The sequence below is a fragment of the Vulpes vulpes genome, unplaced genomic scaffold, assembly GCF_048418805.1.
Source record: "Vulpes vulpes isolate BD-2025 unplaced genomic scaffold, VulVul3 Bu000000666, whole genome shotgun sequence".
NCBI classification, from domain to species: Eukaryota; Metazoa; Chordata; class Mammalia; order Carnivora; family Canidae; genus Vulpes; species Vulpes vulpes.
In genome coordinates, this window is record NW_027325671.1 from 822,544 (window position 1) to 838,259 (window position 15,716).

A 15,716-nucleotide genomic window follows, 5' to 3' on the forward strand; every position below is an offset into this window, starting at 1 on the left:
AAATAGGAATTACCAGAAAAGTCTGTTAAAAATAGAGATGTGCTGATGCCTATCTTCCCCCTAAGAGATTGGGTTCAGTAAATCTGGGTGAGACACAGAAATTAGTATTTTAAAGAAGCTCCCCAGATGATTCTGGTAGATTCATTCAGACACTCTTACCTTAAGGAATACTGCTTTAGGCACTAAAATTTGTAAAGTTTATCCCTTTTATCTGGTCATTGAGTCTTTTGAAGATAGAATAAAGAGGGAACTTTGAACTGCTTAAAACAGACAGGTGTTATTTCTTCTAATAAAACCTATCTGTCCAAATATACAGGAACAAGCAAGAATAATAACAAAGGTAATGATAAATGCTGTATATTGAGTAACTGCTATGTGTTAGGTACAATGTCTGTTGGTTTTTTAGTTTTCACATTAATTCATGGCATGTTTTCGTGTTACAGAATAGGGTTCAGAGAGGTTGAATAACTCATCAAAGCCAAACAGTGAGGCTTTGAATGTAGTTCTGTTGGATTTTAAAGTGCATGGTCCTTTATGAGGCCATGCTCATTTTGCTACTTCAGCGTTTGTCAACTTTAGATTAAGGATAATAAATGACCAGGCTTTGTCCTACTTGTAGTTTTCACTTTCCTGCAGTATGTTTGTGACAGCCAGAAATGGAGGGAGGGAGACAAGATAGGGAAGGAATATGAATGTTCTTACAAGTCCATAGTGTGCTGGTGAGACTCTAGATTCTACTTAGAAGGCTTTCTAAGGTAAGTGGGTGGATTGAATGAAACAAAGTTTGATGAGAAGATGAATTTCTCTATTTTCATTGGAGATTTTGCAGAATCTGTTGCCCATAGATGGCAATATTTTTTTTCTTTATAGGTTCTCCAACGTCCTCTATTTCAACTCTAATTCAAACAGCCTTATTCATTGTGCAGTACCTACAGCGAGGGCTGAGTTTAGACAGAGCCTTTTCTGAAGTATGCTGGGAAGCATATGTCTGCTCCCAGCATTCACCAGCAAACCGGAAGGTACCATGAAGTATTTCAAACAGCTTTCTCATTTATAACACTTTGCATTATTTGGATGGGGGAAATTCCTTTTATTGATGGTGACTTTAATGAACTGAGAGTGGAGCACTTCAGTTACTCTGTAGTAGAGACCTGGTATCTAAGTACTTTTCTGGAAAATAGGTTAAATGTAAATATTCTTTGAAACTTAACTGTCTTTAGGCAAAGTGGAATTTAGCTTGTAGTGTTGAAAATTGAAGACTGATGAGAGTTGTGGGATGATCACAAAGGTCCTGGAAAACTATTATTCCTCTTCTACTTTTTGGTAATAGCACTTAGATGTTGCCTGTGTGTTTTTATCTCCTACCAGCTTGCACAGGCTTTACTGGAGAAACATGTTTTTTCTCTTCGAGCACATGAAACCTGGGGTAACTCCATCCTTGCTATGGGCCTGTGGCCAGATTCTCTGCCCTCAGCTCTCTTTGCTACAGAAGACTCTCACCTGTCTGTAGTCCGAAGTGATGGACAGATCTTAGTATATTGCCTTAACAGGATGAGCATGAAAACCAGCAGCTGGGCCAGGTTAGTGGAGCCTTGAGTTTGTGTCTCTTTGGCATCTTGACTTTTTTTTGATGGTAGTGGTCATGACCCAACATGTTTGACCGGAATGTTATATGGTCATTTATTACCCAGCTGTTATAGTTTCCTTGTTCATTGTAATATTGCTCCCTATTTATTATTCACTAGATATGTTTTAATTATTCTCCTTTGAAAGGGACTAATATTTTCCCTATTACTTCTTTGATCTGTTATTTGTAAAGTTATTTTCCTGGTTCTTTGAAATGTAAAATGAAAGTTCATTCTAGTACTGACTTTGCCTTATTTTTCTAATGAATTTCAGGATTCAGCCTCTTACCTTACCCGATTTAGAGAAAATTATGCAGTCTCCTAACCCTGAGAGCTTGAAATTCAGTTCAGTCGAAGTGGATACTTATTGGATTGATGAACCAGAAGTTCTGGCCATGGCTGTTAAATTGCTTATAGAACGAGCAACCAATCAAGATTGGATGCTCAGAGTTAAATGGCTTTATCATTTAGCCAAGAATATACCACAGGGGTTGGGTGAGTTGAAAAGCTTAATTTGTACAATAAGTGCATAAATAAACTATTTTAGTGCCTCAGTAGCTGTATTATCCTGTGAGGACACTTAAAATTGTATCTGGGAGATCTAGCAATAAATTTGTTACCTGGCCTTACTATTTGTATAGCTGTTAGAAAACATTAAGGCATGTAACTGCCCTTAGATGTGTCCTAAGAGAAACTTTGCCCCTGTGTAATCCTTAGCATTTCATGGTCTTCCACTTTTCTATCAAATCCAAAAGGAAAATGTACTATATCATATTACTGCTTATTTTTTTAACATGCTGCTATACAACCATCCTATCTGAGGAAGGTTGTTTTTGGTAAACTTCATTTGCCTTAAAGTGCTTAAGAGACTTATTTTAGTTCCAGTATTCTAAGTTGTCCTGCTTAATTTCTTTGTACTTTTTTTTCATTTTAAGAGGAAAAACCAACCTTAACAACATTGCACGGGTTGCAAAGTACAGGACTTGGAATTTGTTGGTAGAACTTGTTGCCTAAAGTAGTAGAGTTTATATGAACCCTTCTATCCATGAGAACTTAGCCAAAGAATATGTGTATTGTATTATGCATGTGATCTGTCTAAAATTGTATAGAGAGAATTTGTATTTTATCTGCATTGTCCTGTATGAGAGCTACTAGCCACAGGTAGCTACTAAAATGTAAATATAAATTAATTAAAGTTAAATAAAATCTAAAATCCAGTCCTTAGTTGCACTGGCCACATTTCACATGCTTACTAACACAAGACTAATGGCTGCCCTCACACTGCAACTATAGGATGTTTCCATTATTACAAAAAGTTTGCTTGGACAGCCCCACTTTAGATATTAACATTATTTCTCCTTTCTCCACAGAATCAATACAGATTCATTTGGAAGCCAGTGCTGCATCTCTTAGGAATTTTTACTCAAATTCTCTCTCAGCTGGGGTCAGTAATGTCATCAAAATATTACAACCAAATATAACAGGTACTGCACCTGATTTAATTTCGAGTTCAGGAAATGCACAGTTTAGGAAATTGGTTCATTGAGTCCATGGAAAAAGACCTGTCACAACTGCCACTATAATAAACACTGTATTTTGGAAGACTCAATGTATCCAGATGCAAATTCCACTTTTTTTTGTTTGAAACTATCCATTTATTCTTTAGTCTTTGAAAGAGGATGGTGATATACAACATAGGGAGAGAAAATGGGAGTTGGAAGACTGGTCTGTGGTCCCAACTCAGCCACAAACTGGCTTCATTTGGAAACCATCATTCATACTTACTGCCTATGTTTGAATAATAGGGGAATTCTATTCATTTTTCTGGGTCCCTTCCACTCAAAGCATTCTGTTACTTATTAGTGTTGTTAACAGAAAGGGTTTTAAGCTATGGGTATATAGTGTGAATTACTTCAGAAGGTACAAAACCTTAATAAACTTTTTAAAGCCTTAAATATAAAGTTACAAAACCATAATGATAAAATAAATAGCCATTCAAGGTATCTAATCAAATGAGGCATTCAGGGACACCTGGGTGACTCAGCTGTTGAGCATCTGCCTTTGGCCCAGGGCATGATCCTGGGTCCCGGGATCAAGTTCCGCATCGGGCTCCCTGCGTGGAGCCTGCTTCTCTGCCTATGTCTCTGTCATTCTCTCTCTCTCTCTCTCTCTCTGTCTCTCATGAAGAAGTAAATAAAATCTTAAAAACAAAAAGCAAATGAGGCACTCAGAACTTTTTTATTTTTATTTCTTAAAAAGACTATTTGAGACAGAGGACAAGGTGGGGAGAGGGGCAAAGACAGAGGGAGAAGCAGAGTCCCCACTGAGTGGGGAGCCTGACTTGGGGCTTGATCCTGGGACCATGTGCGGAGTGGAAGTCAAACACTTTACTGACCTAGCCACCTGGGAGCCCCCAGAATTTATTTTTAATTAGAGTAAGATTCTTTTACTTGAAGAGAATAATATGAAGTTGGTTGAACATAAGCATTATGTTCATAAGCATAATGAAGAAATTAGGGACATGTTCACAGAACCAGGTTTTTAATTTCCCATCTCTATCTTCATTTGATATTGATCAAAACATACCATTGCCATTTGGTTTAGAAGAAAACATGCATGATGCTTTTGTGCTACACCAGTTGTCTTTTGTACACTAAAGGTAACAGGTAAACGTTTGGGAAGAAATCAAATAATAGGGAAAACTCCTGTACTGGTCATGTTGTGGCTGAACTAAATCATGCTTTCCCAAGTATGAAAGAATTTTGGTCTTTGGGAATAGTTCTAGAGTAGCAGTTTCCCTTTTTAGCAGGTATCATTTGCCCACTGTTGGAACATAGTAGGTATGCCTTCATCTTCCTTTTCAAGTGTATAGCTTTGGATCATGTAGTCTTACTGGACTTTGGAATGTGAGTTCCCTCCATGTACTTTGCTGTTCACAGTAGGCATTTGTTAGTCTACTGTATAGTAGATAACCTTTATTTACTATTATTTATTTTTAAAGTTTTTATATGTTAATTGAATTTAAATTGCTTTATTATTAGTTTCAGAAGTAGAAGTCAGTGATTCTTCTATAATACCCAGTGCTCATTATGTCCTATGCCCTCTTTAATGTCCATCAGCCAGTTATTCCCTCCCCCTTCCTCCTCTTCTCCAGAAACCCTCAGTTTGTTTCCTGTGATTAAGAGTCTCTTAATGGTTTGTCTCCCTCTCTTGTTTTATTTTTTCCTTTCTTTCCCTATGATCCTCTGTTTCGTTTCTTAAATTCCACATATCAGTGAGATCATATGTCTTTCTCTGATTGACTTATTTCACTTAGCATAATACCCTCTAGCTCCATCCATGTCATTGCAAGTGGCAAGATTTCTCTTTATTTGGTGGCTGAGTAGTATTCCATTGTATACATCTATATACCACATCTTCTTTATCCGATACATTCATCTGTCGATGGACATCTGGGCTCTTTCCTAGTTTGGCCATAGGGGACATTGCTCCTATGAACACTGGGGTGCAGGTACCCTCTTCAGATGGTAGATACCTTTAAGATTTGAAGTGCTCCACTGACCTACCCAGCCGCTTTGAAGTTTATGTTACCTTTGTTTTGTTTTGCCTCCCTTTTTTGAGTTCTCACAGCCTCTGGAGAAAAGTCAGATCTGATCACTGCTGCCTTACAGAAGAGGTGCCAAGTTTAAGCCGAAGAAGCAGCAGATGCCACATTCTCTGATTATAAAGAAAGGGCTTTTTTAAATAATAAAATAATCTTGAGGGGTTTTTTTTTGTGTGTGTATGTATTTTAAAGATTTATTTATTTTTGAGAGAGAGTGCATCTGTGCTTGCAAGTTCAAAGAAGAGGGGGAGAAGTAGAGGGAGAGGACTCTCAGGCTGACTCCATGCATGCACAGGATCTGACACAGGTCCCATGACCCTGAGATCAGGACCTGAGCTGAAATAAGAGTTGGACACTGAACTATGCCACCCAAGTGCTCCTTGAATTGATTTCCGTATTGAAATCAAATAATGAGACATATTTATTCATTTTCCCACCCCGTAAGCTAGTTTTTTGAAGTTAATGACAGCAGATTGGGTCATTAAGCTCATGAATTGTTTTTGGAGCAAGTGACTGTATTGGTTGGAATGCTTATGTTCCAGAGAGATTACTTTATATCCTGCAGTGGAATGAATTTTCAGGACTAGTAGAAATTTTGCATTTAGAAAGGAAAGTGTAAAAGCAGTTGGATTTTACTTTTCTAATGCTGTGGGCTGAAACTAGCAATTTTCCTATTCTGTCCCTTCCCCATCAGAACTGAATATGATCAAATTAAGATAGTAAAAATCTTCAACTGAAGTTTTCTAGGCAAAGAGTTTAACTCCAAAATTCTACTTTTTGTTTTATATTTTCACCAGATGAATTTGTGATTCTTTTGGATCCCCGATGGAATATGCAGGCTTTGGACATCATTAGAAATTCAATGGACTTTGATCCACAAACAGACCAGCCTGAGCAGCTCTTTGCCCTTTTAGAGTCTGTTGCGAACAAGTAGGTGAAGCCTGATATTCTGAGCACTGTTTACCTCATTGTACAATATAGCTTTACAGATTATACCTTTTCTAAACTCTGTCAAGTTTAGCTTACATGTGTTTAATCTTCTGAACCCGAGAAGTGGTGGATATTAGGTGGGATTTCCTTCATTGCTGCTTCTCCTTTATGCTCTCTGCTCATTCAAGTAATTCTGGCTCTGGTGTCAAAATGCCTGTAAATTTTGCAAGTTTTTAATAATTTAATAGGATGCTTTTAGAGATATATCAGCTTAACGTTAATGTTGTCTTTATTTTGCAATTAATCCTTTATCATAGGATAGTCATGTTTCCATTGTCTTCTATTCATGATTTGCAGCAGCTCCTCCCATTTTCACCTGCTCATTCTTTCACAGGTCCTTTCCTCAGCCTTACACATCACTTCCCATGTTGGAGAAATATGTAGCACCTGTACGCTCACCTACACACTCAACATACAAATTTATCTAATTGTTTCATAGGCTGGTCTTTCCTCACATTTAATACAATGGCCAGCATTATTTTTTTAATTGACTATCAGTGTAATGTAATACTTTTTTTTTTAATATAGTGAAAAAATTTATATTTAATTATAGCTGGCTGGACTCAGTTTAGATGATCCCAATTTTGTTGGCAACATCCAAAGCATCATAGTCAGGAGGCAGTCGAACATATGCTTTCTTCTCTCCATCAAGCCTGATTAAGGTGTTTACCTTGACCACATCAGTGTCATAGAGATTCTTCACAGCCTGTTTGATCTGGTGCTTATTGGCCTTAACATCCACAGTGAACACAAGTGTGTTGTTGCCTTCTGTTTTCTTCATGGCTGACTCAGGAGTCAGGGGGAACTTGATGATGGCATAGTGATCAGGTGTGTTTCTCCTGGGGGCACTCACTCATTGAGGATATTTGGGCTGCCTTCTGTGACGCAGGGTCTTGGGTCATTGGAATGTAGGTGACATGTGGATCTTCTATTTTTTTGTGACTGTCCATGCTTTTCAGCACCGCTTTCAAAGCCTTTGCTTTGGCTTTGGCTTTGGCTTTGGCTTTGGGAGGGGCACGGGTTTCCTTCTTTGCCTTTGGTGCCATCTTCATGAAAGCAATGTAATACATTTTTAAAACTAATTTTGTAATTGAGGTATAATGTACATTATAGAAAAGTACACTTAATAATGAGTATATTTGGTTTCGATGGATTTTCACAAAATGAACTCATGCATGTGGTATGAAGTAGCACTTCAAAGGCCCTCTTGTCTCCCCCTCCTAGTAGCTTCCCCATTCTGCCTCCCCAGCTAACTTCTAACACTGGAGATTAATTTTATTTTGGCTGCTCTTAAGAGTTGATAGTGCCGTTTGTCAGGTCACAGTAAAGCCTGGCAGTTTACCTAAATGCAGGTTTTCCCAGCCATCTGTCCTCCCCATTTTCACCCCTACCCCCAACTCAGTCATCATCACTTTTCACCTCCATCTCTTCAATCCAGAATTTGCAGGGGTTGGAAGTGAATGACAGGTTGAAGGAGATTGATGTTCCAAGCATTCTCAAGATTTTAGCAGTTAGAGGATGTGATTGCCAAGTAGTATACACCAATAACTGATAATATTTGTTATATTATTGATCTCATTTCAGGACAATCCTATATCTTGACCGGGAAAAACGGATTTTTACTGAAGCAAATTTGGTTTCCACTGGTGGCAAAAAGCTAAGAAATAGTGTTTTGAGAATGTCCTTTGAATTCCATAAAGGTAAGAAGTTTAACCTTTTGTATTCTTGAGTTATGCATCTGATCACAGAATGTCTCTAAAGGTAAGAGACCTTCAGCAGCTGCTGCCGTTTTCTGATTCTTTTTGATTTGGTGGCCTAATTTATTCAGTAATAATGACCAACTGCTTTGTTACATGTTCTTGATTTCACTTAACTTTTTATAGCAACCTTGCATGGTGTAGGTCCTATGCTGTGAAAGAGGAGAAAGATGTATAGAGATGCTCATGGTCATATCTCTAGCAAGTAATAGAGCTAGAATTTGAAATCTAGATCTGTTGGCTCAAAATGTTCATGCTCCTAACTATTTGGCTATAGGTTCTTTCTTCATTCTTCCTTTATTTTTTAAATTGAAAATATATCTGTGATCGTCAGAGAAAATTTGGACTATATTGAAGCATAAAAATAGAAGTCTGTCTTTGAAGGAGTTATTGTTAATAGTACATTCATTTGTATCTTCTCCTCTGTGCTGTCTATTCTTTCAAACATACATACACTTCGATTTGTTTTGTATTTAAACAAGTACTTCTATAAAATCTGCATTATTGCTCTAAAATTTTCATTTTTCATTAAGACATTAAGAACTTCTATAGATATGCATACCTGATTTGCTAAGTTTAATAGTAGGCTAAGAATTTACTTTCAATTTTGACCTTTCAAAATTGACCTTTGTACTAAAGATGCAGTTAAGTTGCATGTTACAGTTGATTTTGATAATATCCAGGGATTAATTTAAATCTGATTAAATGTTCTTATTTATGTCAACTCTAAGATCCAGAGAGCTATCACAGCCCGCCCCATGAAATTGTGGTCAACCTTGCTGCTTTTTTTGAACTTTGTGATGCACTAATCCTGCTCTGGGTACAGTCCTCTCAGGGGGTTGTGTCTGATGCCATTGTCATTAAGGTGAGGAAATGTACTTCATGTTTTTATTTTTGTGCTAAGAGAAATATTTCAGATTCTTAGGGGTGAAATGAACTACAGTGTTATTATATGCCCAATATTACTTGAGAAATTTAATATTTCTTAACAGTTTTAAATATATATATATACATATTCTAGAACTTTATGGGTATATAACTAGCATAATAAGTAGCATATATTTGAAGTGTAGAATTTTATGTTTTGACATGTATATGTCTATGAAGCCATTCCATAATAGTGAACATACCTAATAACCTCAAGCCTTCCTTCATGTTCTTTTGTATTCCCTTTCTCTCCCTTCCCCCCACCCGAACATCCATTAATGTGCTTTTGGTTCCTATAGATCAGTTGTGTTTTCTAGAATTTTATATAAATGGAGTCATGCATTATACTTTTCTGTCTGGCTTCTTACACTCAAAACAGTTATTTTGAGATGCATCCAGATTGTTTCGTATCAGTTCATTCCTTTTTTTATTGCCAAGTAATATTCCATCAAATGTATGTACTACAATCCATTCACCTCTTGAAGAACAGTGGAATTTTAATTTATTTTTTAATCCACTTAAGCCTTCTTAGTCATCATCAATTGAAATATGTTTCTTGTGTCTTTTACTGAGAAATGTTTGTAATTTGGTTTACTTTGTTTTTAGATCTTGGATTCTGTGCGGTGGCGGGACCGGTTTTGGACTGTGGCTGACACAGTAAAAGTGGATACCCCGGGCTTGGCCCTGCTTGCCCTGCACTGGCACTGGGTTTTAAAACATTTGGTCCGTCAAATCCCCCACCTCCTAATGAACCATGAAGACAAGTAAGAGTCATACTTAGAGTAATGATGTCAGTATGTACATCTATGATAATAAAGAGAAAAGGGTTTGGAGTTGAAACTTTTCTTCTTGCTTTACTTTGGTTTATTCCGTTGGCCTATTGGTGAATGTAAATCAAATGTAAATGATATCTCTACTATGTCTCTACTATCCAGCATTTCCGCCTTTCCTTACTTCCCTCTGCTCTTTTCCCCTTTAAAGATACTACAAAGAGGTTCAGACGGTCTCAGAACATATTCAGAATTGCTTGGGGAGCCCGACTGGTGGCTTCACTGGTATAAAGAAGTTGCAGAAGTTCCTGGGACGACCATTTCCTTTTAAGGTATAATTAAGAAACATGTAGTAAACACAAAGATCTGACCTCTTCTGAAGTTCGCCTGGAGCATGAGGCCTGCCATTCAACTAGACTTATCCTTGCCTAAATGTTTAACTTCTAAGTGTTCACTGAATACGATTAACTGATTTGTTAAGTGTTAACATCTTGCTTATTGTTGACAGTATTAGTCTGGGTGGTGTTTTAACTTTATTACTGTAAAATCTGAGAGCAGCAGGGGTAAACAAACTGTATGTTTTCTAGAAGCACTGTGGAAATATTTAAAATGTTTTCTTAGATGTGAACAGACTGCTCAAAAGAATCTCATTTCTCCTCTATAAGTAGGTTCTCCTGGGTTTTGTTGTTTCAGAACAAGCTGGTGGTGGAATGTTTTTCTCAGTTGAAAATCCTTAACAAAGCGCTTGCCATAAGGGAGCGGATGCCTGCCCTTGGGGAAAGTGGATGGTGGGAAGACATTAATCGTCTCCAAGTGGTTGCTTCTGAATGGACTTTTAAAAAACGTCTCTTGCAGGCCTGGGGATTGGTCCTCAGAGCTAATATTCTGGAAGATGCCAATCCAGGTAATATACTCTGGAGTTTAACCTACTGACAGGTGTTCCAGGAGTATCTCTTGCCCAGTAGCCAATACGTTTTAAGTTTTTCCCTTAGATTTTCTTTTTACTCTGTTTCACTTTCTTTTTTCTTTCCTCTTTTTGTATGCTATAACTACAATTAAATAAGTGCCAGGCATAGAGATGAACTTTACATATATTATGTAATTCTCTCATCAGAATTGTGCAGGTATTAATAACATCATTTTACAAGTACAAAACTCAAGCTCAGTTTAAGCTCACAGTCACATGATTAGTTGGGAATCTAAGCCTGTTCTGTTTATCACTATGCTATAATGTTGCATGTGTCTTTTTGTCCAGATGAGTTGAAGAATCTTGTGAATGCTCATTGTTTAGAACTAAAAGCCAAAGGAATTTCATTTGGTTTTCTGGAGAAAAAGCACAATGAAGCTTCCTCCGTGTTCCAACCAGACTTTACCTCCTTACTCCAGCTTACCAGGAGTGTTCAGTTGTGGCCTGCAATGGAGTACCTGGCTATGCTTTGGCAGTACAAAGTGGTAGCTAATTTTATGACACAGGCCTGTTTAAGAGGGTAAGCCATTTTCCTCTGGGGGACTTTTTTTTCTTGTTTGATTATTCTCTGTATCCTAATGTGAAACAAAGTACAGACTTAAAGGGGACTAGTTACTGAAAGACAACAAGAGAAGTCAGTTGCCACTGATTCTTTGCCTATTTTGATTCCACCTCTACAAGTTACTGGGTATTATTCCAATAGAATTGCTTATCTGTTTTTTAATAGATGCACTATAAGTTCTGTGTGTTCCATCTTCCCATACATAATAGATTTTTAGCACTTTATTGATAGCCAACAGCCCATCCTTTCTTCCTCTTTATTTGTGGAACAGATCCAGCAAAAATCAGCAACCCCAGATAGATGAGGAGATAAGTCATCACATCACATTTTGTCTTAAGCGCACACCAGTTGCTCCGCAAGAGCTTCGAGACCTTTGGTCCTTACTGCACCATCAGAAGGTAAAAACCAAAATCAAAAGGGAAATAAACCTCTATACTATGACCCAGTTAGACTTATTGTGACAGACTGGTTGCAGAATGGTTTATTTATGTCCAAAACTCCAATCTTACTTGAATTAACTTTCAGAGGGGGAGAATTTTGAGTGTTTTTTTGCAGTAATTATCTGTGTATTTCCCAGCTCTTCCTAGAATCATTTTATTTGGTTTCCAGTTAAATGAGGCTAAAATATTTGCTTATTTTTATTGTTTGTGCAAAAACATAGTGGGTGTTTTTAATCTTTCCCCCAAGAATTGAATGTGAGTAGTGGTAAACTACAGTTAATATAACTTCATTAGTACAACCTTAATTTTTTTATGATGCTCTATTCATTTATCTGTTTTGCTGATATTATATTCATGTGATTCACTTATATTTCCTCCTGTACCTCATAAAAGCAGATCTCAGTTTTATAAAATTATCATTAATAAGTGGCTTAACCAAGATGACCAGGGTGGCAGAAAATCAGGGACATTAGAATTAACACCTTTAGACCCATGTTAATTTTAGATGAGTTATAAGACAGAAACCTCATAACTCGGTTTATGGAATTTTTCTCAGATATCCTCTTATCTATTTATCTCTAGGTGTCTACCGAAGAAATTACTTCGTTGTGGTCTGACTTATTTAATTCCATGTTTGGGTCTTTTTGGAGCAGTACTGTGACTACAAATCCAGAGTACTGGCTAACGTGGAGCCCTCTGCCTGATCTACAGCAGAGGGAGATGCCTAGGTCCCTTCTGGACTCCACATTGAAGGTTTGTTGGCATAAAATCATGAAGATGTTTGATGGTGGAAAATTTTTTTGATCTAGCAATAAATATTTATTCCAAGGACAGAGGAACACCTAAATAAGTAATTCTCTAATACTTTATTTTCTGCAGGATGTTAATAAATAAACCTTCAAAAAAGATACTCTATCTTAAATTATTTCAAAAATTCTGAATTAAAGTAAATAAAGTTAAATGTCTTCACTCAGGGTACCTGAGTGCTTCAATGGTTCAGTTGTTTGAGCATCTGACTCTTGTTTTCAGCTCAGGTCATAATCTCAGGGTCATGAGATTGAGCCCTGCATTGGGCCTACACTCAGCTCAGAGTCTGCTTGGGGATTCTTCTCCCCTCTCCCCCTCTAAGCTCCCCCCTGCTCATGTTCTCTCTAAAATAATAGTCTTCACTTTATTCTCTAAATAAAATATTCTTTCTAGTCACATTTATACAAATATATGTGTGTATATGTGTGTGTATATACAGTTGACCCTTGAACAACACAAGGTTTGAATTGAACGGGGTCACTTACACATGGATGTTTTCCAATAAATATGTATTTTATTTGTGACTGAAAAGTAAGGTAGAAGTTGCCAAATGCCTAGAAGCAAAGGGAAGTTCGAGGGAAGATACAGGGAAGGCTGGAACAAAAGGGCCATCATCTTATTCTGGCACTCCTTATCCTACTACCTGTGCAAGACTTGGTTATTGAGGTATTGAATGGTGAAAGAGGTACAAAGGAACTGACGGGCTTGGGGGGTGAATTCTCACTACAGTGGTAGGACCTATCACTGGCCAGAGTTGGCCAAGGACAACAGAATGATAACCTGCCTCCTCCCTGAAGTAAGAAGTCTAGGAGAACCAGGGGGTAGGATGAGCACTAAACAGGATTCTTGGTGACGGAGGGGACTGCGGGGAGGAGTTGTTATCCATGGTACTGAAAGTCTGAGGCAGGAAATTAATACCACAGGGATAGTGGCAGCTGGCTCACTGCTTGCCACCATTTTCTGTAAGCAGGAACGGTGTTAGAACTTGGAATAGGGGCCAGGTGGAGCAAGTGGCCAGAAAAGGTGAGTAAAGGTGCTCTGCCTTCCCTGGTTCTTTGCCTTTCTCTGGACTCTATGTGGAAGGAGATTCTGCATTCTTGGGTATAGTAGCAAGTAGCAGATAGCACTCTAGGGTCCAACTTTGCCAACTTTGGTTGGAGATCAGAAGGCCTGTGTGTCTTTTTCTACAGTATTGTACATAGTTAGGGTTTTGGGTAGTTAACCATTAAATACATGGGTTTTTCTTTTATGTATGTGGTGGGGTGGGGGTGGGGGATTGGCATTCCTAACCCCTGTGTTGATCGAGGATCAACTATATAGAATTCTGTAGCAATAAGTATTATTTGCTCTGTATCTTATTCACATATATTTTGTATTAAATATACATAAAAATAAGATCGCTTTCTTTGTTCGTATGTCATGGAAACATGTCATTCCAGCTTATACTTTGTAAGGTATGCCATTGTTCTAATGTGCTGGAATTTAATCACTTATTCATAAATGTAGAGGTTTTTTGCCTTTATTTCTCCCTTTCCTATAATAAAAACTAGAATTTATTCCTTGGTTAGAATGTCTGTACAGTTAAAGAAATTTATGGCTATTCTCAGAATGTCTGGGCAGGTGGTTTTTAGCAGTGGTTTTTGTTTTTCACACACACACACACACACACACACACACACATACACCTCCCCACCTAGTTTTTATTTAAGTTCCAGTTAACATACAGAGTAACACTAATTTCAGGTGTAGAATTTAGTTACCTGGTACTCATCACAAGTGCCCTCCTTAACACCCATCTCCAGGCCCCTTCCCCTGTAATAACTGTCATTTTGTTTCCTATGTTAAGAGTCTGTTTCTTTGTTTGCCTCTCCCCGCTCTCCCCCCATCATCATTTGTTTTGTTTCTTAAATTACACATATGAGTGAAACCATATGATATTTGTCTTTCTCTGACTAACTTATTTCACTTAGCAAAGTATTCTCTGGCTCTGTCCATGTCGTTGCAAATGGCAATATTGCATTTTTTTTTATGGCTAAGTAATATTCCAGTGTGTAAATTTTATCCATTTACCAGTTGATGGACATTTGGGCTGTTTCCATAATTTGTCTATTATTGATAATGCTGCTATCAACAGGGTGTATTTTTTACTTTTTCAAACATGCTAGGAGCTGGTAAAGGAGGAGGTCACAAAGCCCAGGATAATCACAGGAAGACTTAGGACTAGAGCACAATTTCACTTATTATGTAATCTATTTATTTACATTTTTTTTTAAAGATATATTTATTTATTTATGATAGACATAGAGAGAGAGAGGCAGAGACACTGGCAGAGGGAGAAGCAGGCTCCATGCACCGGGAGCCCGATGTGGGGCTCGATCCCGGGTCTCCAGGATCGCACCCTGGGCCAAAGGCAGGCACCAAACCGCTGCGCCACCCAGGGATCCCCTATTTATTTACATTTTTGACACACTAGGTGTTACCAGCATTTTAAATTATTGCTAATCAGTTTAAAAAATCTTGTTTGAATTTGTTCTCATGATTATTTTTTTAGATTAAACATCTTTATATGTATGTATATTTCCTTCATGTATTTTTCAGTCATGTTTACTGCTCATTTTGTTAAAAAATGAAGTCATCATTTTCATATTGAAGATCTCTTTATAAAAATTATAGATATTAAACCTTTACCCACCATATGGTTAGAAATATATTTCTAGTGTTCTCTTGTCTCTCAGGTTTTTTTTTTTAAAGATGTTATTTATTTATTTATTCACGAGAGACACGGGGAGAGAAAGAGAGAGACACACAGGCAGATGGAGAAGTAGGCTCCATGCAGGGAGCACAATGTGGGACTCGATCCTGGGACTCCAGGATCACGCCCTGGGCCGAAGGCAGGCACTCAACTGCTGAGCCACCCAGGCATCCCATCTCTCTCAGGTTTTATAATGTTTTCTTTTCAAATATTCTAGCCCCTTTCTATTTTCTGGCTTTGATGTCATGCTTTTAAAAAAATGTCTTCTGGGGCAGCCCGGGTGTCTCAGCGGTTTAGTGCCACCTTCGGCATGGGGCGTGATCCTGGAGACCTAGGATCAAGACCTGCATCAGGCTCCCTTCATGGGGCCTGCTTCTCCCTCTGCCTGTGTGTCTGCCTCTCTCTCTCTGTGCCTCTCGTGAATAAATAAATAAAATCTTTAAAAAATAAAAATAGTCTTCCTTCCCTTTCCCTAGAGGTGAAAACCATTTGCCTAACATTTTTTGTATATTTTT

At 37.8% G+C, this 15,716-nt stretch overlaps 1 protein-coding gene across 6 annotated transcripts in view; it reads left to right on the forward strand.

The window, feature by feature from the left end:
- LOC140596464 (midasin-like) overlaps positions 1-15,716 on the forward strand; it is a 167,563-nt gene that overhangs the window by 101,894 nt on the left and 49,953 nt on the right. For all 6 annotated transcript variants that reach the window (XR_011998439.1, XR_011998438.1, XR_011998440.1 and 3 more), the window contains exons 47-59: positions 871-1,019; positions 1,369-1,580; positions 1,900-2,120; positions 2,996-3,109; positions 6,027-6,159; positions 7,804-7,919; positions 8,708-8,841; positions 9,510-9,667; positions 9,885-10,005; positions 10,367-10,577; positions 10,929-11,160; positions 11,474-11,600; positions 12,225-12,395. Coding sequence is in view for 3 of the 6 variants with exons in the window: in XM_072745104.1 (XP_072601205.1) it covers positions 871-1,019; positions 1,369-1,580; positions 1,900-2,120; positions 2,996-3,109; positions 6,027-6,159; positions 7,804-7,919; positions 8,708-8,841; positions 9,510-9,667; positions 9,885-10,005; positions 10,367-10,577; positions 10,929-11,160; positions 11,474-11,600; positions 12,225-12,395 (2,099 nt within the window). In the remaining 3 variants the exon portion in view is untranslated. The remainder of the gene's footprint in view (positions 1-870; positions 1,020-1,368; positions 1,581-1,899; positions 2,121-2,995; positions 3,110-6,026; positions 6,160-7,803; positions 7,920-8,707; positions 8,842-9,509; positions 9,668-9,884; positions 10,006-10,366; positions 10,578-10,928; positions 11,161-11,473; positions 11,601-12,224; positions 12,396-15,716) is intronic.